This window comes from Anabrus simplex, chromosome 1 (assembly GCF_040414725.1).
Source record: "Anabrus simplex isolate iqAnaSimp1 chromosome 1, ASM4041472v1, whole genome shotgun sequence".
NCBI lineage: Eukaryota > Metazoa > Arthropoda > Insecta > Orthoptera > Tettigoniidae > Anabrus > Anabrus simplex.
The window spans coordinates 1297740004-1297765473 of record NC_090265.1 but is presented as its reverse complement, the minus strand read 5'-3'; the positions used below and the strand labels follow the sequence as shown (position 1 = coordinate 1297765473).

The 25470-nt window shown below is 38.1% G+C and overlaps 1 protein-coding gene across 3 annotated transcripts in view; it reads left to right on the top strand.

Annotated features, from left to right (window-relative positions):
* LOC136858279 (uncharacterized) overlaps window positions 1-24468 on the top strand; it is a 319541-nt gene extending 295073 nt beyond the window's left edge. For all 3 annotated transcript variants that reach the window (XM_067137700.2, XM_067137699.2, XM_067137701.2), the window contains one exon: window positions 20819-24468. In XM_067137700.2, the coding sequence (XP_066993801.2) occupies window positions 20819-24397 (3579 nt within the window). In that variant the 3' untranslated portion in view covers window positions 24398-24468. The remainder of the gene's footprint in view (window positions 1-20818) is intronic.
* The last annotated feature ends 1002 nt before the right edge of the window (window positions 24469-25470 follow it).

Here is a 25470-nt window from a genome sequence, read left to right as displayed (position 1 = left end):
AGTTCTCGATGGATGATGCGTCAGGGGATTGAGGTGGCCACTCTAATACTTCGATATGGTGATATTGAAAATGCGTTATGATCCTTGCAGTATGCTTTGGATCGTTATCGTGCTGAAATTTCCATTTCAGCGGCATTTCCTCTTCAGCATAAGGCAGCATCACATTTGCTAAAATGTCGTTGTACATTTCTGCGTTCATTATGCCGTTGATACGGTGTATTGGACCAAGGCCATACCATGAAAAACATCCCCATACCGTTACACTTCCGCCACCGTATTTCATAGTTTTTAAAGTGTACTTGGGATTAAATTCCTGGTTTGGTGGGCGGCGCACATAGACTTTTCCGTCTGAGGCAAACCTATTATACTTGGATTCATCGGACCAAAGGATGTTCCTCCACCAAATATTGGGTTTGTGTTCATTTCTCCAGGTGAAGGCCAACCTTTTCCGAACATTAGCTTTTGAAACATGTGGCTCCTGTCTCGCAGTGCGCCCATTCAATTTTGCGGATCTCAGTCGTCTTTGAATCGTTGAAGTTGATGGTTGAACATCATTTTTGTCGCTAAACAAAAAGGCTTTCAGTCGTGGTGGTGACAGAAATGGGTTTCTTTACTTCCCTAGTGATGAGTCTGTCTACGCGAGGAGTAGTTACACGAGGTCGCCCCCTGTTCCCCACCTGCGGCTTTGTTTGTTTTGCCAGTCTAATGGCGTTCTGGGCTCGTTTTCGCGAAACGTGTAAATCTTTGGCTATTTGATTCATGGATTTCCCACTTTTGAACATCCAGAACATTACTATACGACCATCATCACTTGTATGCTCTGCTCTGCCCATCTAGAAGAATGTAAACAAAACCAAACGTCAGTTTACATACAAAATAATATTGAGTGGAGGTTTGTTGACAAATAATATCGCTAGCCCCCAAAACAACTGCAAAAAATCAATTTGAACGGGACTTCTGTAAAACGGCTCTATTATTTTGACCCATAAGATTCTTACCTTTATGCCTCTTTTCGAACGTCTAGCTCAAACGCTTCCTTTCGCACGACTACAGACAGCAGCGACGTCTTCCCTGATATTGTCTAAAATTGACTGACAACATGGCACTCATGGAGATTTTGCGAACTAATAGATATCCTAGTTCTTAATCTCGTCAATAGAGGTGGCTCTATTATTTTGACCGCCACTGTGTATATATATATATGACTGAAGCAAAGATCAAGGAATGGAAGGCACATGCAAGCATGAAGCTTGGGATCAGGGATAAAAAATGTGTAACTAAGGAAACATATACACAGCCCAAAAAAGCAAAAATAAGAACAAATGACACAGCTAGGCAATATGATATGCGTCCTACATATCTCACATTTGAACACTCGCACAATAGGTTAAAAAGGAGTCTAAGAAACAGGGAACACAAAAAAAGATATCAATGGTCAAAAGGACCCAAAAATGTAGAAGCGCGGTTCATAATTAACGTCTCGCGCGGATATTTATGGGCAAACCCACACAAGATCGGAGGCCCAAATCACATCATCGATATGTCTCTCATATACAGTTCAAATGCCAAAACAGCTCAAACAATCCATGTACAGGCCCTTCCGATGCACAGCAACATAGTGGCGACATCGGAGAGCAATTTGGTACATGAATAATAATAAAGAGACTTCCACACATGAACCGTAGAATAAAATTGATGTAACACACATCCAAGGTGTAACAGAGGTCATTCACGCAATACAGACACTCAATTACAATAAGACGCAAAACATTGTACCGAGTTGTGACACAGAAAAAAAATATAGCTGATATAAATAACGTTACATGGGCAACAACAGAAATAAAAATTAAAATTAAAAGGAGTTACATTACCTTAATTGAGCCATGCATATATGTGCAGAAAGCACGTTGGAAACCTCCTAGACAAAATGCTATATGTCTTAAAACGTTTAAAATAACGCTTGTAAAACAAGCATGTATAAACATTGTGTCGCTCGCCATAACCCTTCACCAAGATAACAAGCTTAGAAGAAGGGCCATGGAGAAAACTAGATTCACAAGATTGGGAACAAACATCGGTAAGTCACAGGATGACGAAGGTGACATCTGTGATCTCCTTGGTCTAAGTTTACAATAAAAGTCAATGAGCCAGCCATTATACCGAAGTCAGTGAGTACACATAAGTAACAGAGGGCAAGCAGTTCATCCGAAAAGCAAACCAGATACAGGTTCGGTTCAATACAGACCAATATGAAATTCTTCTCTCTCAAAAATGTAGAAGTTTGTTTAACCCCAGCATCAACCGCTTATATGCGTCAAGGTAATTATTCACAAGTTGTGTGTTTATTACAGATTGTGTCAACCATTTATAACATCAAAAGTTTATAGATACGTCTGACATCTATTGGCCATATTTTGCAACGAAGTACTACATTTTAATCGAAACCGACTTTCAGCCTATTAGGTCGTGTTACGTACATTTAGTACGTGTTGAAGAGATGTTAAGTACAGAACAAAAATGGCCAACCAGACACCAGTGGGATCCGAACCCACAACCTCCCGATTTCGCACTCTACAGTGTGATGGCAGTTGTGCCAGACCTGTAGATTAGATCCTTTCCTACAGAACAAAGATGGCCTAGGCCACCATAGCTCAATTGGTAGAGCAACCGACGCGAAATCGGGAGGTTGTGGGTTCGGATCCCACTGGTGTCTGGTTGGCCATTTTTGTTCTGTACTTAACATCTCTTCAACACGTACTAAATGTACGTAACACGACCTAATAGGTTGAAAGTCGGTTTCGATTACAATGCGGTCGTGAAAATTCAATATTCATTACTACATTTTATTTCCATGGAATATCGTATTCCATGTAGAATTCATTTGGCCATGCACATATTTTCCATGTGGTCAGTAGACGATGCGATATGGCTTCCACGCTAAAACCCCCCAAGTGCAAACAAACAAATTGAGCAGTAATTTTGAGCAGATGCTCTTGCTTTGCAATGGAAGTGAAGATGAAAGTGGCAATTATTCTTCCAAATCGAGTGGTGAATTCCACAATGACAGACACGAATGTGAGGAAGTTGAAGATGCTCAGACTGACCGAGTTATGTTCGGAGGACTGCGTAACAGATTCGATTTTACTGGCAATAGTGGGATTCATGCTAACTTTGGGGATAATCTCAAGCCATTGGCAATATTACATTTTCTTAGTGATGAAAAATTATCTGAATTTATTTTTAAAAGTAGCACGTGGAAAATTAATGCTCAAGTTAAGGTGTTAATTATGCATAAGAAAATAGGGCAGCGGGTAAGCTACTACTACAGCCAGCATAGTGAAAGGATTATTATTGTCAAGATAGACACCAAACCAATGCACACCACAATAGTGCTGGTCTATATGCCTTCTAGTTCAGTGGATGATAAAGAAATCGAAAGAATATATGTAAAAGGTGATGAGAATCTTATTGTGATGGGAGGCTGGAATGCAGTGGTAGGCCAAGGAAGAGAAGATAATGCAGTAGGGAAACTCGGATTGGGACAAAGAAATGGAAGAGGAAGTTGGCTGGTTGAATTCTACACCAATCATAATTTATAGATGGCGGCAGAGTAAGAGTGGTGTGATGATCGTCTCGTGAACATTGTGTAATATAAATATACATATCCCATGCAATCAGTGTAAATTTGAAATACTGCAAGTGTGAACGTATCAACGTAACTAGAACTGTTTAAGTATTACAGTTTTTTTATTATTAATAATTTCTTTGTGGAGCCATCGAAAAACAGGAACATAGCAATCTGCGCTGTGTGTGACAAGGAGCTGGGCAAGAAGAAGAAAGTACAGTGTTGACTGTGTGAAAAACGGACTCACGGCAAATGTAGTGAAATGAAATATGGCAAGTGTTGTAGGGCAAGAACGAATCAAAAGCAGTGCTATTCTATTAAGGACATGGTAAAGTTGTTACAAGAGATGCAAAGTGAAATAAGGGAACTCAAATCTGAGCAAATGAAGAGAGAGTGTGAGCTAGTGAAGTCTATAGATCGCTGCCATGAAAAGACAGACAGCAACACCAAGTCTATTGCTGAGCAAGATGACATAAGGAACATTAGTGAACAGGTGGAAGCAATCCATGTCGAGAACTCTTATCTCAGAGCTCAGTTGAAAAGTCTCAGCACTCGATTAACAAGAACACACTTGAAATATTTGGTGTTCCAGAGAAAGCCAATGAAGACGTGCTGGAAACTTTAAAGGGTATAGGAAGAGCTCTGGACCTTCAAATAGAAAATATGATAGATGCCTGTCACGGTTACCTAGACTACCAAGCCAGTAGGATCAAGAGGTTTGTTTGATGTCCCAACAAGGAGAACTTCATGCAGAGAAGGCGAGTTAGACACAACTTTTCTACACGGCACCTAGGACTTCCAGACCATAGCATCAGTTATGTGAATGCAGAAGTGCCAACTACTACGGTTTGTCTGTAATTATTACGGATTTTGCCTGATGATTGCAGCATTGCTTTCAAAAGGGAAATTATTACAGAAAAGCTACATTATGATGAAAACTAATTCTACAAAATAAAGGGAAAGAAAAATGTCCAGTCCTTTCGAGCATTATTGCTCAACACTCCTTGTTTCACTGCTTGTGTTTTGGCAACGATATTTATTCGATCGTTACTTCCTTTTGCTACTGGGCCGATGACCTAGGTGTTAGGCCCCTTTAAACAGCAACCATCATCATCAGTCTTTTATTACCCATGAGTATTGTGAAACTGTGAATGAAGGAGCTCTCGACTGTAAAATCTTAAGTAACCGGGTGAGTTGGCTGTGAGGTTAGGGGTGCGCAGCTGTGAGCTTTCATCCAGGAGATAGTGGGTTTGAACCCCACTGTCGGTGCCCTGAAGATGGTATTCCGTGGTTTCCCATTTCAAATGCTGGGGCTCTACGTTAATTAACTCTTACAGTGCCAAGGTGCCGATGCATCGGCACTTACATTCTGTACGAAAAATGCCAGGATGCCGATTCGATCGGCACCCTCGTATAAGTGGTGTAGTTATGCAGTAAGGCGCTAGATTGCGCCACAAATAAAGTAGAAAGAAGGTAGAATGTTTGTAATTCCTTCTTATGTCATTAGATTGCACTGACATAGCTTCATTTTTGCTAGATTACTAATCAATTTTGAGTGTATGATCTGTGAGCGCTTGACGTCTATGATCCAATATGGCAGCTTCCTTGTTTGTTTATGACCGCATGTTGTGATTTGTTTTCAATAATTTTACGTTCTAATTGACACATTTGAGTTACTTATCATAATACATTAAGTTTATTATTATTTCTACTGTATTTATAGTTACTTAGCAATTTATTTAGGTCGTAGTCAAGTTGTAAATAGTATATTTATCACAAGGCATGTCGTCACTTAGGCCTAATTCGGGAGAAGAAATTGAGGAACTTTTGGGGTGCTTTGAAGATGTAAGCGACTCTAATTTTAGCGAAAGTGATGATTATGATGTTTTTTTGGGGTCTTCAGATAGCGCACCAGGGATGATGAAGCCGTGCCATTGGCTAATGGGCTTACAACATTTCGTGCAACGTCAAAGAGTTATAGTGACAGTGCTAATGAAAATGTCAGTGACAGTGAATTAGATGATTATTGGACTGAATACATATTCCCTGAAAGTAATGTTGTCCATCCCCACCATTTTTATCAAATCCCAGGGCCAAAACATGTAGGCCTACCTCATCCTGATGCTCCACCCATAGAATATTGAATCTGTTCTTTACACTTTCATTCCAAGACACTATTAGTTGATTTTGTATGTTGTTCTGATCTTCTGAACTGTTCTGTAGTAACAAATACTGCTATTAGACACAGTTCTCTCAAACGATTACTATTACTCGCCCAAAATTCATAAAATATCCATCGTTGACAGGTTACACTGTTGGTGTCTTTCTCTCCACATGTTCAATGTTTTTGGAAATTAGTTTATAAATTGGTAAATAGACCTAAATTAACAATATAAATTGGTATATATCATCCCAGATAAGAGTTAAGATGAAATATCTTCACTTAGTCACTTTGGATTTAGTGTAAAATGTGCTAATTAATTTTAAGTTATGTTTTTCCTTTCTTTAAATAAAAAATACTATTATTTTTGTGCACAATATTCCACAAAATTTTGTTTTTTGAAATGCAAATCACATGTTTATATTCCTTGGTGTATATCAAGCTCACATACCCCATTTTTCCTCCATATCTTTTAAAATGAGACGTAAATAACAAATTTTATACAGTAATGGAAAATCCATTGAAACATGCTTGGCATTCTATGCATATGATGCCCTATTATAGGTCGGCATCCAAAGGGTTAAGGCCACAGCTGCTTCCTTTCCGCTCCTGTGCATTTTCTATCCCATTGTTGCCATAAGACCTGTCTTTGTCGGTGCGACATAAAGCAAATTTAAAAAAAGTAAAATCCTTAAGTCATGTTGTATTTGCTGTATTAATTGTACCTGAAAGTACCAACTCTCCCACAGAAAGAGTTCTCAGTTTTGATAGGAAAAATCAGACAATTCTTTTTAGAGTAATTCAGTCTAACGACTGGTTTGCCCCTGCCATGAGTCGTCTCCAACTGGAGACTGATTATGAATCATGCATCATGAATGTTTTTCTTGGTCTTCCACGGGGGTGTTTTCCTGGTGTTTTACCTTCCAAAATTTCCATTAGCACACTCCTATGTCTAAGCCTATGTCCCATCCAAGAAAGTGGTCTCTTCCTAATCGGGCTCAACAGTTGTCGCTTTCCTTGGACAGTGTTCAATACCCCAGTGTTGGTCTTCTTCTCCACCCAGCTTATCCTTTGCAGCCGACGCCAACACCACATCTCAAAGGTTTCTACCTCTTAATAGCCTCCTGGTTAACATCCAAGTCTCTTCACAATACAGCGCAACAGACCAAACATAAGGTTTCATTATTCTTACATAAGATGAAGGACATCGTTTTCTGACATAGAAGGGACTGTTTGTCTCTGAAGGCTTGCTTTGCTGTTGGTTCCCCCCTCCAGTGGGACACTGAAGTTTTTCTGTTATGATATGACCAAGGTATTTGAACTGTGCTATTTGTTATGCAGGCTCGCCACTGATTATCATGTGCAATGGACAATTCATGCCTACATTAAACACAGCTACATTGGAATCATTTATTGTTGAGAAAATGAAAATATCATCACAAAGGGAAGGATGCTTCAATAAAACCTACACTAAAAAGCAGCTGCTGGTTGCAAAACAAGCTGCAAAAAATGTTTTATCACAGTACTAACAAGTAATGAGCAAATGGTGTGAATAGACTTATGTCAGGAAGGGCGAAGGAAGTGTCATTATTGAGAAAGGAGAAGCAACATATTCTCTAGTATCACTTGCATTTTGATCTTCTGCACTCGTATTCACTCATAAAGTCTTATGTCCTGTCACGGTCGCCAGTTATTGTATCCACAAAGACACATACAAGATGCTGTCAGTTGGCACACTTATTTATTTCATCTTAACTTCACATAAACAGCGCGATCATATCGTATGAACATATGATGTAATAAGAATAATAATACTAATACTAACTGAATGTAAACACTTCATAGCCATACATTACAAGTCATAATAATAATAATCATAAAACAATATTAATAATTTGAGCTCGATACTTGCATTATTTAGCCATGGGTGGGAGAATATTGTTTTCAAGTTATATCCGTTTAGCACACTCGCGTCAACACTCACCCGGGCGAGTTCAAGTGAAAAAAAAAAAAAAAAAAAAAAAAAAAAAAGCTTGAAAGACCACTGGTTTCACAGCATTCAGAGCTAAACCTTGGGGTGAGGAGACCTCACAAATTGTTTATTTCTTACGTAATTATCCATGTCATCCCAGTAAAAATTACACACAGCTCTACCACATCTAGCTAGGGACCTGCATTTTTCGTTTCATTTTTTGGTGGAGATCGATGTTATTTTTATAGAATTTCACGTTCTTTTTAACGGTTTTATTATCATATTTTGGATTTTAAACGTACTCTTTCTTGTAAATTTATTAAACCCTGGTGATCTGTATGTTCCACCTATATCCGAAGAGATAGGTGGTTTGTGACGTGCCAATACCGGTGTCTCCTCCAAGCTCCTCTGTCGGCCTGTTATGGGTGTGTGCCAGTATGCGTGTTGTTTTTATGTCAGTTTGTGTACTTTAATGTTCAGTTAGAGTTTTTGTTAATAGTATTTATGTCTGGTGTGTGGCCATCCATCCAGTGGGTAACTGCGCCCGATGTTGCTTAACTGTATTTGTATATTGTTGTAGTTGATTTTTAAGTTTAATGTGTGTGTTAATTAAATGTGTGTTGGTGTGTGTTCACATGTGAGTGACCGGGGACTAGATCTCATTCTATGTTGGCTGGCACAGCGGTTACGTGTGTGTTGTATGTAGGATGCTAACATTTTTATTATGTCACCTATTCAATACATTAGAAATTTTAAACATTTAGGAATTTATTATTACTATTATTATTATTATTTCCATATGAGACATGTTTTGCCCTTCCTTGAGGGCATCATCAGTCATAGTACCACCTCAAGCCATAAATCAGGTATCTGATTTGTAATTAAATTACTAAGATACAAAATTGACATATTACAGTGGGAAATTGAAGAGAGAAACTATGTTCAGTGATGTTATAGATAACAATATATCAGCCGTTGACTGCAAACTACCAGTTGTGAAGGACAACGGCGTCAGATTGCTAGGGTACGTCCTACAAAGGATGACTCAACATTAACATGGGGCAGTTTAAGGGAAAGCAAGTGACTTGCACCAATAGGCAAGACCACAGGGTACTTGACAGTGTCCAGCAGCAGTGGTCCACATGAAGTACTGACACTTTATTATCAGAAATGCTGGTAACTGTCACCAAAATTTCACTAAGGAACAGTGTTCATTGAGAAAACAATGTTCTTCAATAAATGGAGCTCAAATGGGTTATATTAACTTATTTATAGACACTAGTCGGTACCAATGCGTGAAATCACAGGTTATTTCAGCAGTGTCCAGCAGTGGTGGTCCGAAGAATAATTGACTCTACCTTATTAGAAAATCTTAGGAAATTATAAAGTTTATATATATATTTACATCGAAGCAGTTTGGGGAGAAAGGGTATAAAGTGTCTGGCACCATTGTTCATAATAATTACTATAATAATTATAATTTTGTGTGGCTATTTCTAACCGAGTGCAGCCTTGTAAGGCAGACCCTCCGATGAGGGTGGGCGGCATCTGCCATGTGTAGGTAACTGCGTGTTATTGTGGTGGAGGATAGTGTTATGTGTGGTGTGCGAGTTGCAGGGAAGTTGGGGGATACCACAAACGCCCAGCCCCCAGGCCACTGAAATTAACCAATGAAGGTTTAAATCCCCGACCCAGCCTGGAATCGAACTCAGGACCCTCTGAACCGAAGACCAGTACGCTGACCATTCAGCCAACAAGTTGGACATAATAATTACTGCCGTTGGTTGACGATCACAGTTTAACACTGTAAGGTGCCAGGCCGTTTTCAGTGGAAATACATGTATTTTAAAATTCGCGTATATCTATCGGTGTATAGCAAATACTGGCATGAAATTTTCTACATATCGATTAGAGAGAATAAATAACTGGTTTAGAGTGATATAAAGAGTCAAAGTTTTATTGTTGATTTATAGTTGTCGATAACGTTTATTTTTAGGAAGGGAAAAACATTTTTGCACTTTCTCTCACAATATCTACTTTGAAAAAATCATTTACGATAAAAATATACGTAATTATGTATAATGTATTTCTAAATACAATTCTATAGAATAACTAATTTGAACGAGAAAAATATAAACATAAAAGATAAAAATTTAAACATATGTCACTAGTAAAAACAAGACAATTTACACTCACCGAAAAATTTGTGTGTGTGTCACACACACTAGAGTCCCGTTTATCCGAACCCCATTAATGAGAAAGTCCGGTTAATCCGATCTGAGATATTCAATTTTCTTAAAAAATTTCCTTATTGAAATGAAGGAACATATTATAGAATGAAGATTTACTTGCATTTTATTGGCCATATTTTACTAGAAAACTTAATGTAAACATAATGACACATCATAAACCATCAATCACTGGTCGTTTATCTTTACAAAGTCTGTTAGTTTCTTTTGCCATAGTGATTGGAACCTACTCGAAGATACAGTGTTAAACCAGTGTCTCATAAATATCACACCAGTGGGCGTAGCAGCAGAGTGTTGCTCGGCGTAGCGTACGGCAAGTTCTACGGCGGCCGCGGCCTCTGAATGTGACACTAGTTGTTTATTGTGGTCTTCTTTGTCGTCACTCTGTTCTTCATCAACTCCAGATTCTTTCTCCACCATAGCTACAATTTCTTGGACTGTTTGTAATTGATGAGTCAGCTTCCATCCACTCGCTATTGTCATTTTCATTGTCATTCTCTTCTCTATGGGTTCTTAACTACCGTACTGTAATTTTATACAATATTTTATTAATGTGACTACAAAAGAATGGACATTTCAAATTACAGTATGTACTGTACTGAAGAAACTATTTTCCTCAGACGGTTGAGGCGCTGGCCTTCTGACCCCAACTTGGCAGGTTCGATCCTGGCTCAGTCTGGTGGTATTGAAGGTGCTCACATACGTCAGCCTGTGTCGGCAGTTTTTCTGGCACGTAAAAGAACTCCTGTTGGAGAAAATCCCGGCACCTAGGCGTCTCGGGAAACCATAAAAGTAGTTAGCGGGACTTAAAAACATTAACATTATTATTAAAAAATATTTTCCGGTTAATCCGAAAATTTCGTAATCCGAACAGACTCTGGTCCCAATTAGTTCGGATTAACGAGACTCTACTGTATTTGCATCCGGGAGATAGTTGGTTCGAATCCCACTATCGGCAGCCCTGAAGATGGTTTTCCGTGGTTTCCCATTTTCACACCAGGCAAATGCTGGGGCTGTACCTTAATTAAGGCCATGGCCGCTTCCTTCCAACTCCTAGGCCTTTCCTATCCCATCGTCGCCATAAGACCTATCTGTGTCGGTGCGACGTAAAGCCCCTAGCAAAAAAAAAAACTACTGTATATACATCGATGCATGGCAAATACTGACAAGAATTTTCCTACGTGCAGACAACATAGTATAAGGATAATTCTGAATTGTTAAAAAAATAAAAAATAGTTGATATAGTGTTTGTTTTCAGCAAAGTCATTTTCTCGTTTTCGGTTCTAGTATCTACAGTATTTGAAAAATAATTTTACAATACAACAGAACATACATAATTAAGAAATCTATGGCACCAAAGCCCTGATTTGCTTTGGCCTACCAAGCGACCGCTGCTCAGTTCGGAGACCTGCAGTTTATGAGGTGAGGCATGGTCAGAGAGACGAATCCTCTCGGTCATTATTGTTGGTTTTCTAGACCGGGGTCGCCCTCTCGCCCTCAGATATCTCCTCAGTTGCAATCACGTGGGGTCGCTTAGATTGAGTGAACCTCGTACCAACTCTCAGGACTAGGCGAAAATTCTTGATCTAGCCGGGAATCAAACCCATAAGCTCCGGGTGAGAGGCAGGCACTTTACACTTGGCCCGCGGGGACCGGCATTTATGTAATGATACAGGACTATATGTGACTATAAGGTTTAGCAGAGAGAAAGTTACAAGTAAATTGAAGTATGGTATGAGCGGAGAATCAGACATAGGGGCATGTTTAGGTCCAAGAAGTTCCTTGAAGGAGACAGGAGGTTGAGGAATGTTGTCGGGTTCATTGGGACAAATTTCCACAAAATGTTCTCCAGAGACATCATCATCATCATCATCATCTTCGTTATCACTAGTTTCATCTACCACCATATTAAGAGTAGTTATAGTGCCGTTAGAAACAATTAAACGTCTCTTCTTTAGCTGCGATGATTCCGCGGGCGTGTCCGGTATAATTTCGTCGCTACTCTCTGAACTAAATTCACTATCGCTATCCGATAAATCATCCGCGTTAATTTCACATTGTTCCAAATAACAGAATTTTAAGCCGGCCAATGTAATCGGCTCCAGCAGCTTCCGACTGGATATTTAAAGGCCGACCTGATCGGCTTTGGCAATTTAAAGGGCGGGTGCTCGCACTTCCACCTGGCTCCAAAAGAGTTAATTATTTAAAGGTCTGCGTTGTCAATACAATTCAAAATCTAGTATATTTTCTAATACATCAAATGCATAAGTATATATAAGTACATGTTTCGAGAATTAATATTCTCTTCTTCACATGCAGAATCACATGCATGTAAAAGACCTTATTTTAAAAAATGTATGTCCTAACATAAAACTGGTTAAGAACAACAATACAGTAAAAACATATTAAAAGTTCAAACATGAATATCATTCATGTTATGTCCATTTTGTCCTGTAAAGAGTTCCTTTATGGTTAACAATTATCAAATGTTGTTGCGGTGTGGCATCTTTATGACCTTCATAGTCCCAATGCCCTTCATGGGTTTCAAGTTGTTGTACTTAATAAAGTTCAAACAGTATTGGTCTGCTTATACCAAATCAATTGTCTCGACGCATCCTACAGAAATGATTATATTCATCTTTGAAGATCAATCCTGCCAGGTTAAATTGAATTTTTTGTATGTAAGAAAAGGGAAACTAAAATGTAACGGTTCTAGTGCGACATGACAAAATAAGAACCCAGCGCATGAAATTAAAAGTGACTTACATAGGATGCGAAGGCCGTACAGATGTGTTGGCACTATAAGCTCAATCGGCAGACTGTTGGACTTTCGAGCTAGCAAGTTGAACATCTGGAGGGGTGGAGTGGGAGGAGTGTGCAGCACGGGAGGGGAGTCATGTTAAGAGAATGGGAGAAGAGAGAATACCAAAAAAGATATTAAAAATGGAATGAAGGACACCTAGAGGAAAACAAAAATGAGGCAAGGCTAGATTTAATTTCACTCATTAAGCAGCTGGAGTCTGATGTTTAACAACACTCGTGTTGAAATTGCTACATATTTTGCATTTAAACTGAAAAAAGTGCTGGGAAAAAATACCATAAATAAAACTTGTGCCAAATCTACGCTGGATAGGATTGAGTAAGATTTAACAGCCAACGATCTTCCCCACTTCTAGTATGCTTCAAACACATCAGCTGATGTAGAACACGGTTTTTCGATGCATATAAGCTTATTGGCAGATCCTTCACTTGCCAGAACTTGAAATTAATGTTTGAAGTTCAGTGCAACTGAGGCTAAGGTGAATTAAAAGAACACATAATTAAGTAGTCTTATTCATGTTCTTTCGTGTCTTCATTTCCGAACCATATTTGTATCTTACGGTCTGTAGAAATTAATTTCCTAAGTTGTCTCTTTATAATTTAAAAATTTTTTTTTAGACCTTAAATTCACAAATACTCTTTTTATTATTTCAAGTTCTTTTTCAAACATTATTAATTGTATTGTGTGTACTTTGTAAGTTTGTGTCTAACCTATTATTTTCTGAAGGATTTTAAAACATTTTTTACATTTTATAATGCATTTTGTAATATTCTTTAACTCGTCGACATTCGGACCTTAGTGATTATGACCAGGCGAGTTGGCCATGTGGTTAGGGGCGCGTGGCTGTGAGCTTGCATCCAGGAGATAGTGGGTTCGAATCCCACTGTCGGCAGCCATGAAGATGGTTTTCCGTGGTTTCCCCATTTTCACACCAGGCAAATGCTGGGACTGTACCTTAAGACCACGGCAGCGTCCTTCCAACTCGTAGGCCTTTCCTATCCCATCGTCGCCATATGTGTCGGTGCGACATAAAGCCACTAGCAGAAAATTAATGATTATGAATTGGTGGTACTATAAACAAATATGGACAAATAATGAATGTATTAGTCCTCTGGTGTCAGTTTAGTGAATTATGGAAATTTTGCTGTACTTGTCTTAGCTGCTGTCGTTCTTTATGTTCAGCAACTGTGTCTGAACTGATATCAGTTGTTTATTTCTGGTCTTGATCTTTGTAGCTAAGTAGGGAGGTGAAGAGTAATTTTGTTGACATTAACTTTGTTTTGCAGAAAGGGGAGTGGAAGTAGGTGGGGCAATGGGAATGTGTACACATTAGTTCTGCGTAATGAAGGTGGTGTGGAGGTAGCTGCGTCTTCATTCATCATCATCTTCCTTCCAAGTATTGGGCCATGTGTCTCGTTACTGTCTTGCATTTTCCCTCCATCTCTTCATCAGACGTCCTACCGATCTTTTCCCTTTGGGTTGGTATCGAAGAATCTCTTTTGGCAATCTGCCAGGTTCCATCCTTTGTATATGACGTTCCCAGCTTTCCTGATAACTGTATATTTAGTCAGTTATCGGTTGTACTTTCAGTTCTTTTAGCACCTCTTCATTCCTTTTATTGTCCCATTTTGTATACCCTGCTGTTCAACGCATGAATGTCATTCCTCCTGCTGTAATTCGAGACAAGTCTTGAGATCTGCTCCTATCGAATAGCACCAAGGCGTAATGTCTCCATCCGACGGACGAATCGCCATCAACAGCATCATATGCCCTCACTCTATATGAGCACTGCACATAGGTTTGGAATTTAATCCAGGCTTTTGGCACGCAATCTAGTGATTAGAAATTGTATACCACCACCTCTCCTACCCTGCCGGCCAACATTCTGGTGGTGAAAATGTTTTCGAGCAACGGGACTCGAACCGGCTAACCACGATGTTAGACCATTTAGACTTCAGCGCCTTGGCGGTCACGGCCACCAGGCAGGCTACAGTGGTTAATAGGAAAAGGACATTATATAAACTTCGCAGAAAATCATCTCAACTCTCTTACAAAGTGAAAAATGAAATGGCGTATGGCTTTTAGTGCCAGGAGTGTCCGAGGACAAGTTTGCCTCGCCAAATGCAGGTCTTTTGATTTGACTCCCGTAGGCGACCTGCGCGGCTTGATGGGGATGGAATGATGATGAAGACGGCACATACACCCAGCCCCGTGCCAGCGAAATTAACCAGTTAAGGTTAGAATTCCCAACCCTGCCGGGAATCAAATCCGGGACCTCTGTGACTAAAGGCCAGCACACTAACCATTTAGCCATGGAGCCAGACTATTACAAAGTGTTATATAGGTTCAGTAAGGAACATGTTGAATGGTTAGCGGAGCATTTCTTTGGGCACTCCGAAGGAACAAGAGGTGGTGCACTAACAAATTAAGAAAAAATAAGAAAATCCTTGCGTTATGACCCTGGATTTCAGAATGGAGTTGGTGAAGACATCTTGGAGTACTGTGTCAAAAATATTTTTGCAGGTTTTGACATGAATAGAAATGAAGGATTATTAGATAAAATTCTAACAAATGTTGCTTAGATGCCGGAAACACAGGCTAAGTGAAATAATTAAGAGGGGAATTCCTTAAGGCAGTATTATTAGACCTTTGTTTTCTTATGTATATAAATGGGATGAGTGAAGAAGTGGAATCTAAGGCTTTTTGCGGATGATGTTATTCTGTATAGACTGATAAATAAGTTACAAGATTGTAAGCAACTGCAAAATGATCCAAATAATGTTGTGAGATGAACAGCAGGCAATGGCATGGTGATAGACGGGGTTAAAAGTCAGGTTGTGAGTTTCACAAATAGGAAAAGTCCTCTCAGTCTTAATTACTGCGTTGATGGGGTGAAAGTTTCTTATGGAGATCACTGTAAGTACCCAGGTGTTAATATAAGCAAAAATCTTCATTGGGATAATCCCATAAATGGGATTGTAAATAAAGGGTACAGATCTCTGCACATGGTTATGAGGGTGTTTAGGATGTAAACGATGTAAAGGAGAGGGCATACAATTCTCTGGTAAGACCCCAAATAGAGTATGGTTCCTGTGTTTGGAACCCTCACCAGGATTACTTGATTCGAGATCTGGAAAAAAATCCAAAGGAAAGCAGCTCGATTTGTTCTGGGTGATTCCTATAAGAGTCCGACTCCATGGCTAAATGATTAGCACGCTGGCCTTTGGTCACGGGTTCGATTCCTGGTAGGGTCAGGAATTTTAACCTTAATTAGCTAATTTCCCTGGCACGGGGGCTGGGTGTATGTGCCGTCTTCATCATTATTTCATCCTCATCACGACGCACAGATTGCCAACGGGCGTCAAATCAAAAGACCTGCTTCTGGCGAGCCAAACTAGTCCTCGAACACTCCCGGCACTAAAAGCCATACGCCATTTCATTTTTCCAACAAAAGAGTAGCATTACAGAAATGTTGCAAAATTTGGGCTGGGATAACTTGGGAGAAAGAAGACGAGCTGCTCGACTACGTGGTATTTTCTGAGCCGTCAGTTGAGAGATGGTGCGGAGTGACATTAGTAGACGAATAAGTTTGAATCGAGGGCAAATTGGGTCAAATGTTCGTTTATAGGAAGGGGAGTTAGGGATTGGAATAACTTACCAAGGGAGATGTTCAATAAATTTCCAATTTCCTTGAAATCATTTAAGAAAAGGCTAGTAAAACAACAGATGGGGAATATGTCACTGGGCCGACTGCCCTAAATGCAGATCAGTAGAGATTGATTGATTGATTGATTGATTGATTGATTGATTGATTGATTGATTGATTGATTGATTGATTGATTGAAGAACATTTTAGCTTTCTTTATTCTGTCGAAGCTATGGACTCTACTCATGTACAAATTAAGAAGCCGCATGTTCATGGGAATGAGTACATTTAGAGAAAAGGCGTCCCTAGCACTAATGTTACAATTTATTAAAAATTCGTATCCACCTTATTCAATACATTAAAATGTTGTTAAGATGAAATTACAATATGTATATTTATTTTATCAGAACTAGTTTCAGCGCTTTATATTGCGTCATCATCAGCTGATATGCATTGGAAATATTGGCAAACATATGTAAGTTTATCTACGTCACACAAATGATAAAAATCATAATGAAGATTTAAAACCATGTTATAATAATACTATTTCCAAGTCCATATTGTCCAAGACTTGCAAGTATTAAACTTTGAATTTATAAAATCCGATGTAATTTGGTTTAAATAATCATAATTTAAACCAAAATAAACTGAAACCACAATTTACTTAAAAACATAAGCTCTGTTTGACACATTTAAAAAATGTTTATGTAGAACCGTATTAAAACTATTCAATAAAGTCTTCAGGCTGTTGTAATGTAGTGATCATAAAGAATCGGAATAAGGTTAAACAACAAACACTGAAGGCACAATCTTAAAAACATTATCTCTGACACTTTTAATATTTTGTAAAATCCATATTGAAACTATTCCATAAAATCTTCAAATTGTTGTAATGTAGCGATCGTTAAGAGGCGGATTGCGAAGCCGGTGCTTAAGTAAGTTAACAATTATCTCATTCCCAGTTCAATGCGAACCTGAAATAATATGAAAGTAGTAAACCATCGCATTTAACTGATAAAGTGAAATTTTACGTCTTATAACATAAACATTTATGTGACTCACCTCATGAGATCGCTGTCCTTGCAAAGCACCGAGTAGCTAAGCGAACCTTGTTGTATTAGCAATCCAGTGTCCAAGGTTGGTTTGAGTCAAAAAGGGGAACTAGTGGAACTAGGGGAAGGAGGGAGGAGCAACTGAGGGGCGGCAACCTGTTCGAGCTCCGGAGGGCATGATCGTGGAAGGCTGTATATAAAGCTACTGCGCATAATATGAAATACTGTCCTATTGTCCGGTATATGTACATTTTTAAAAAACTCAATAAGAAAATCAAAGAGAATATTTGGTTTTTCAGAATCGTTTAAATTAAAATTTGGATTAAAATACTGATCTAAATGTATATAACAGCTCTCCGTAACATCCAGCAAATTACCTTTCCCTAAGCTCTCCAAAATTTCAATGTCTTGTACTATAGATGTGAACTTATGTTTTAGGTCATGTACATGCTGGCCTGCCGCTGAAAATCTGTTATATTTTATTGCATTGACATGTTCTGTGTATCTAATTTTAAAACTACGTCCTGTTTGGCCTAGATATGTGCAATTACAGTCATTGCATTTAAATCTATATACTCCCGATTTGGTATATGGGTTAGAGCTGTTAACCGAAGTTGCATTGTGCAAAACTACAGTATTATTATTATCAGTACAAAATGAAATTTTCATGTTATGCTTTTTGAAAATATTAGTAAATTTATAAATATCTTTGTTATAAGTAAAAGTTGCAAATGCCTTATGATTGGGTTTGTCCTTGACCAAAGTAGTATGCAAACAGAATCTAAACTTGTTAATAATACGTTCAATAAAGCAATCACTAAAACCATTAGCCTTAGCTATTGAACGTATTAAGTTCTTCTTTTTATTTTTTTTTATTTAATTTTATTTTTTATCAATTCAAAGTTTAATACTTGCAAGTCTTGGACAATATGGACATCGAAATAGTATTATTATAACATGGTTTTAAATCTTCATTATGATTTTTATAATTTGTGTGACGTAGATAAACTTACATATGTTTGCCAATATTTCCAATGCGTATCAGCTGATGATGACGCGATATAAAGCGTCGAAACTAGTTCTGATAAAATTAATATACATGTTGTAATTTCATCTTAACAGCATTTTAATGTATTGAATAAGGTGGATACGAATTTTTAATAAATTGTAATCTTGGTTCAATACGGACAAATAATGAAATATATTTACTTAACCTAGCATTACTGTACAGGCCACTTGCAATGGAAAGTGAAGAGTTCAACCAGTGTAGATGTATCGTGTCTTGGCTCTGTCCATGACTCCCGAATTTGGAGGAACTCCGATGTTTGCATTGTTATAACGCCTCTGTTGAAGTCTCCTGCAGATCTGGCTACTTAAAAAATACATTCAATTGTCAGTATACTATTTTCGTCGTAATGAATTTTTGTAATTTACATTATACCATTTTCCTCAATTTATTAATGTTGTAATTTTCAGGCTATGATTTCCTACCTTTCAGACGGCTGATGGTAGGGTTATTCTCCCCCTGCATCAGATCCATCTGGCACTTTTCCCATTATTTTAACGATATGGGTTTGTTTCTAGTACGATTTAAATCTACTTCATATTTGTCTTGATTTCATGTTTTGTAATTGTTTTACCAAAAGTTTCTAGACGGAAATATTTAAGGTAAATTTAGCAAGTAGTTCTCACTGAACTACATTTATTGCACTTGTTTTCTTGTGCTTCTTATCCTGTAACTGTGGCTTTGAAAACAAAATTGTATGTTCCCCTTTTTTCTCTACCTCTCTTTTTTGGCTTTCGCCCTTATCGACCACTTAGCCAGCTACAATTTTGTATGTTTCTGATTATTAATTATGAATTATACTTATCCGTTTAAGACGAACACAAATACCCAGACCCCGAGGTGGAGAAATTTACCAGACGAAGTTAAAATCCCCGACACGGCCAGGAATCGAACCGGGGACCCCGGCGACCAAAGGCCAGCACGATATGCTCCTTTAAAATGGAGATAAAAAGCAGACTGGAATTCCACATTGTCTTCTGCGGTGTTGAGTATTGAACTATCCGGAAGTCATCGAAGTGTTACATATACATGGCACGTGCACGACCTTGATCGGTGGCACTGAGCGGCTGGTCCATACGTTCGAGTTTACATTGTGCTTCCGCTCTACATTTTTATTCACCGCAAATGCGGAGTGGAAGCTCATCGGCAGGGAGACACTCGGGCACGCAGCGATCACACGCTCAGTCGCCTAGACTCGTTTTTATTCACACCACCCATTGTCTTGTTCTAGAATTTCAAGCAATGTGGTTCTTTTTACTCGGTCAAAGGCCTTTACAAAGTCCACAAATGCAGTGTGTGTTTCCAAATTTAATTCTCTACATTTTTCTCTTAATATCTTCTTAGTGAAATATACATCAGTGCAGGAGCACCCTTTATGGAAACTTTGTTGTTCATTCCCCAATTTATCTTCATAATGTCACTGCAACTTATCTTTAATGATATTTGCATATATTTTATAACCTGAGTTAATGATGCTAATTCCTCTGTAATTTTCACTGTTTTTTATGTCACCTTTTTTTATGAAGAGGGATAACTATTGCTTTCTGCCAACTTTCTGGTCGATTATCTCCATTTCATATATCCTTATACATTTCACCAATATACTGTACATTCTTACAGGGTTTTCTCCTTTAAAATACCACCCTTCTTAATGTCTTTCTCGTTTCAGACTTATTTGAACACTCTAAATTCAACTTCAACTACGGTTGTTTTCAAGAGTTCCCCTGACAATCGTATTTTAAGAAAATATTTTATATTCTTAATTTTACCTTCAAGATTCACAAATACATACTTCTCCAGCCAAAAAACAAGACCCGTTACGCCGATTATATTCGTTAACTTGGACATTGAATTGTTGGAAAATTTTAACCCAACATGAATGAACATTTTATCCCATCATTATCATAATCATCACAAGTGTTTTATTTGTCTTGTCAATTTTTGATAAATCTTTTAGCTGAAGATGTTCCATAATTGGAACAAAACCTGTTCTAGTTAGTATTATATTCGGAGATTAACCTGGATTATGTTATGTAAATAATAAACTAGCTATAAGAAATTGACAAGTATTGGAAGATGGGAATCTCCTTGTAACATAAGCTTAGTTCTTAAGTGTTGTGACAATTTGTGATATTCAGTAACTTCCCGTCAAATTTGAAAATATTTGGTTTCAGTCTCTTCAGTAGTTGAAAAGTTTCTTATTTTTCTTCTTTATCTTGTTTTCAGATTCAGTGTAATGGTATATCCAGTCCTCATGGTTACGGAACAAGGTATGGAGGCAGAACACCAAGACGCAGTAGCTATTGGGAAGAACATCATAGTCTTCGAGCTCGTCCGCAACGAACTAGAACTGCTTCTGCATCATATTGCAACACTTTGGAGTTATCGCAGTTATCTCCAACTGGAAGTGATTCTGGGCATCATCTACGATCTCGGGGTCAGATGTGGCTACCCAGCAATCTACTAGGCACCACCGCCGAGGATGAATGTAACCTTCCCCGTTCACGTCGTGGCGAGAGTCCTCATGCGGTAGACAATCAGTTTCAGTGCGCAAAGGTATGTCGGGATACGAAAACTAGTAATGTGAATATTGCTAGTACTGGTGAACGCTCGTGTGCTAGTATAGTTGACAAAAGTGACATTCTATGTGGTGTAGATACTAAGGTGAATCATGGAAACAGTCCGTGTATCTCTCTGAAAAAGAAGAGGCTTACAGTAGAGGAACAGTTAATAGAAGATAATAAAGCTTACTATAAAATAGAATTGAAGAATAACAAACTGCGTTCAAGTAGTCGTTATCCCAGCCAAAGAGAAGTAGACTCATCCCTTCCTGTTGTGTTGAAAGATTCTAAACTTCCTCAGTCTGACACTGTTAAAGACAATACTTTAGCTGTTGGAGACGGTGATAAGAGTAAAGTCAAGGATACAGAAAGACCTGAAACTCCTGTAAAGGAAGAGAATGTTGTTAAAAGGAGGAAGATAAGGCTTACTGAGCTCTCGTTGCTTAATAATGAAGCCGAGCACTTCATGTTTGGCGAACCAGTTCGAAAGGAGACCTCTGATGAATCGTCTGATGATGATGATATTCTTCATCCTGAAGAAGAGATAACAAGCAAGCAGTCTGTGAAAGGAGAAGAATGTTGTATGAATAAAACCTTCATAGAAAGTGCTAGAAATTCTGTTAACAAACATGAAGACCTCCATCCCAGTAAAAAGGAAGGTTCCAAGTCAAAAGAAAACTCGACCAATTCCTCTGCCAGACTACCCTTGGAAAGTAGTAGTCACCGTCCTTCCAATATTTTACAGTGCGATGAGAGCTCAATGGGATCCATTGACTCTTGTAGTCTTGCTAGTAGTTGTGATACAGATAATACAGCTAAGAAGAAGAAGAAAAGACGAACTCAAGCAGAGGCATTTATTCACGATAATTTGGATTATTATAAATTTGAAATCCCTGGTTCACGTCTTCGCTTCCAAGGTAGCACATTACCTCACACTAGTTTCACTAACAAATCAACTGTTGGAACAGAGACTTCTAAAGAAAATTACTCCAAAAATAAAAACTTGACCAGTGCTGAAGCTAGCAGTTCTGCAAAGAAAACGTTAAGGAATAAAAGCAAAGAAACAGGAAGCACAGATTTAAATACTGGAAGTAAAGAAGCAAACCTTACTGAAAGCCATACATTAAAGAATGGGACGTCATCAAAAATAAAAAATGAATGTAATGCAGAGGCAAAACTTTCCAAGAATAAAGAAATTCATGCAGAACCATGTAGTTCAAAGAATGTGAACACATTGAAAGATAGAAAAAGTGACACTTTATACTCAAAGGAGCAACAAAACTACAAAGAAATTATTGCAGGAAGGGTTACTGAAGAAACAAGAAGTTGCAAGAAAGATGTAGTTGGTTTACATGATGTAGATACATATGATGGTAGTATTATGGAGGGCCTCCATTTTTCATTCGAAGCATTACCCCAGAGTGAGCCGTGGTATCAAACATATCAGCGTCAAGATGAGGGAGAAGAATTTTATTTAGGTTGTTTTAGTGATTCCGGTTATTGGAAACCATTCCTGTTACCATATGAAATGCCTCCAGGGGAACTGTTAAACTTATCTGCAGGTCCAAGTGGTTTAAGCAATTTAGGTGGAACATTGAACTCCTCTTCTTTCCATAAAAAGAAACGAAGGCAAAGTGTCCATGCATTCGATAGTAGACCACGTAAATCTCCTAGGTGTCACGCTTCAACTTTAGCTATCCTTTCCAGCTTAATGCAGCACCAGAAGCTCAAAGAACCAGATAACTCAAGAGGGGATGAAAATTATGATGGGACTCTGAAAACTATTCCAGAAGACGACGATGGGAATCAGAGTAGTAAAGATAATATTGCAAGTGCTTCTACCTCGAAAGTCCCCGGGAATGCAGATTTTACATCTGAGTCTGACAGAGATATGAGAGAAATTGCTCAGAACATAGACAAAATGTTAATGTACTCTGAGGATGAATCTAGAGCAATTGTTGCTAATGTATCATACAAAGAAGTACAAGGAGTAGTTAACCCTGGGAAGTTGACTAAGCAGAAAACTTCAAAAGGCAAGAAATCCATTAAACATCAAGGACCTGATTTGAAAGTAGTTGCAAATAGACTTGAACTGGTTGGTATGAAGGAGACAGATATAGTTGACATTGATCCTGCAGTGTTACAGCAATTAGCATTACATCCAACAGAGCAATTGGATTGTATTCCTAAGCCTGCAGTTCGATGCAGAGGAGGACCTTGTATGGATGTACTTACATTGTTGGATGGTTTCTCAGCATGCAATTGCATGAACAACGTTTCAGTTGCTAGTAATGATTGTTCCAACTGTGAGAAAGTTAATCCTGTTGCACCCCCTAAAGAGTATGTTCATCGGAAAGAATCATCGTGTAACAGTTCTGAATGTGGTGCATCGTCTACTTGTGAGACCATTGTATCTGATTTACCTGATAGCACAGTCAAACTTCCTAACAAAAAGAAGAAGAGGAAGCGAAAAAATCTGACTGGTTGGCCTGCTGAAAAAGCAAAGTCAAAGAAGAAAATTCCCAGAAAAATCGATAAAGGAAATGAAAATCTGCCAAAAAACAAAATGTCTGATGAAAGAGGTTTGTCAGAGAAGTTAGGTAATGCTTTAATCGATGGGAATAGTGTTTTGGAAGTAGGTGTGAAGAGAACTTCTAAAAGTCTGATTAAAGAAAGTGCTTCAGAGACACAGAGAAAGTTACCTAATGATAGTAAAAATTGTAATAAGGGTGATAAAAGTAGGGTAGGTGGAGATGGTAGTTCAGTTGGTGGAAAGTTGAGTGTTGGAACTGGAGATTTAAATCTGGAGACATTTTCCAGAGATGAGGTTTTAGGGAAAATAAGTGAAGGTAATGTAGTGGACAGGCATTCTTCGAAGGAACTTTCAATTACAAATATGCGTTCTCCTGCGGAAAGGTTCAAAACGAGTAAATCATTCTTGAGAACCTTAAGTTTAGATGCTAATCCCTCTGACCTGCAACCATGTGTTAGGGTTAAAAAGATTGATAATATTACAGATCTTAATTTTCTTTCATCTTTGTCTAGCGAGACATCGGGAGTCATTAATAATCGGCGGCTTCGTAGTGCATCGTCGTCTTCTTTCCCTTCTAGTAGTCCTATAAGAAAAAGACATAGTTTAGATGCTGATCTGAGGTCAAACAGCTCACCAGCGAGAAGAGAATCATCTCGGATAAAGAAACTTGAAGGTATATGGGATGCTTGGTCAACTCGTAGGAGGAGGTGATCTTGTGAACACCTTTCTCTTTATTTGTGTTCATTTTTTTATTTCCATTAAATTATATACTTAGTCAGATAGTTGTTATTGTTTAATTGTTTTTATATTTGTCCTTGCAGAGGCATACAAGATATTTTTACACTAGTTATTTAAAGATTTTCTTAACTTATGAGTATGCAAAAACATTTGTAAATGTGTGTTTCAAAACCTTTTTTAGGTCTCTTTTATAACTAAGTTAGCTGCAGAAAGAGAAGATAAGACTTTTTAAAATGGTAATATTTTCAAGTTTTGATTGTGTTAAAGCCCCTTCCACCAAAACAGTAAAAAGCAGAATGCATCAGTGTTTTTGACACGTAGAAGTTTTATTTACGGGATATTGATTATATATACCACAAATTACGTGTACTGGTACTGTATATGTAAATGAAATAAGTATACATTTGTGTTGATGTCAACAACAAAGTTAAAGATGACTATTATGGGAAGACCTTGTTAATATATTAATTTTAATGAATTATGGCAAGATGCTGATGCATTATTGAGAGTATACATACCCTTGTCTCCACCACCAGTATTGCCCATGTTAAAATTTATCCATATTGTCTCATCCTTTGAAGAGAATTCTCTTTTATATTCCTGATTTTTCTCCTCATAACTTTATAGTGTTGGCAACATTATTGTAAAAAATTAAATTCCCGGTGTTCATTGAAGGTTATATCTCGGTTTCATTTGCGTGATTGTTGCCTCGTCCATTTACTCATCAACAATCTCTGCTGTTTGATGGATCAGAGGTAGGGTTTCAGACTCGTTCCAAGTTCACTGAATCAATCTCAGTCTGTATAGTGAATTTTTGAAAAGTAAAGGAATATCTTAGCACTCTTTATCATTATTGTTGACGTTTTAAAGATCTCTAGTGGTATCTCAACATTGTCTGAGAAAATGGCATAATCTTGAATACTGTTCAAAACACCATAATAGCTCTGCTTCAGAAAGTCTGCAACCCATTAGTTTAGGCATATCATTATTATTATTATTATTATTATTATTATCAGCAGAAATATTGGTAATATGGCTTGGTTTAT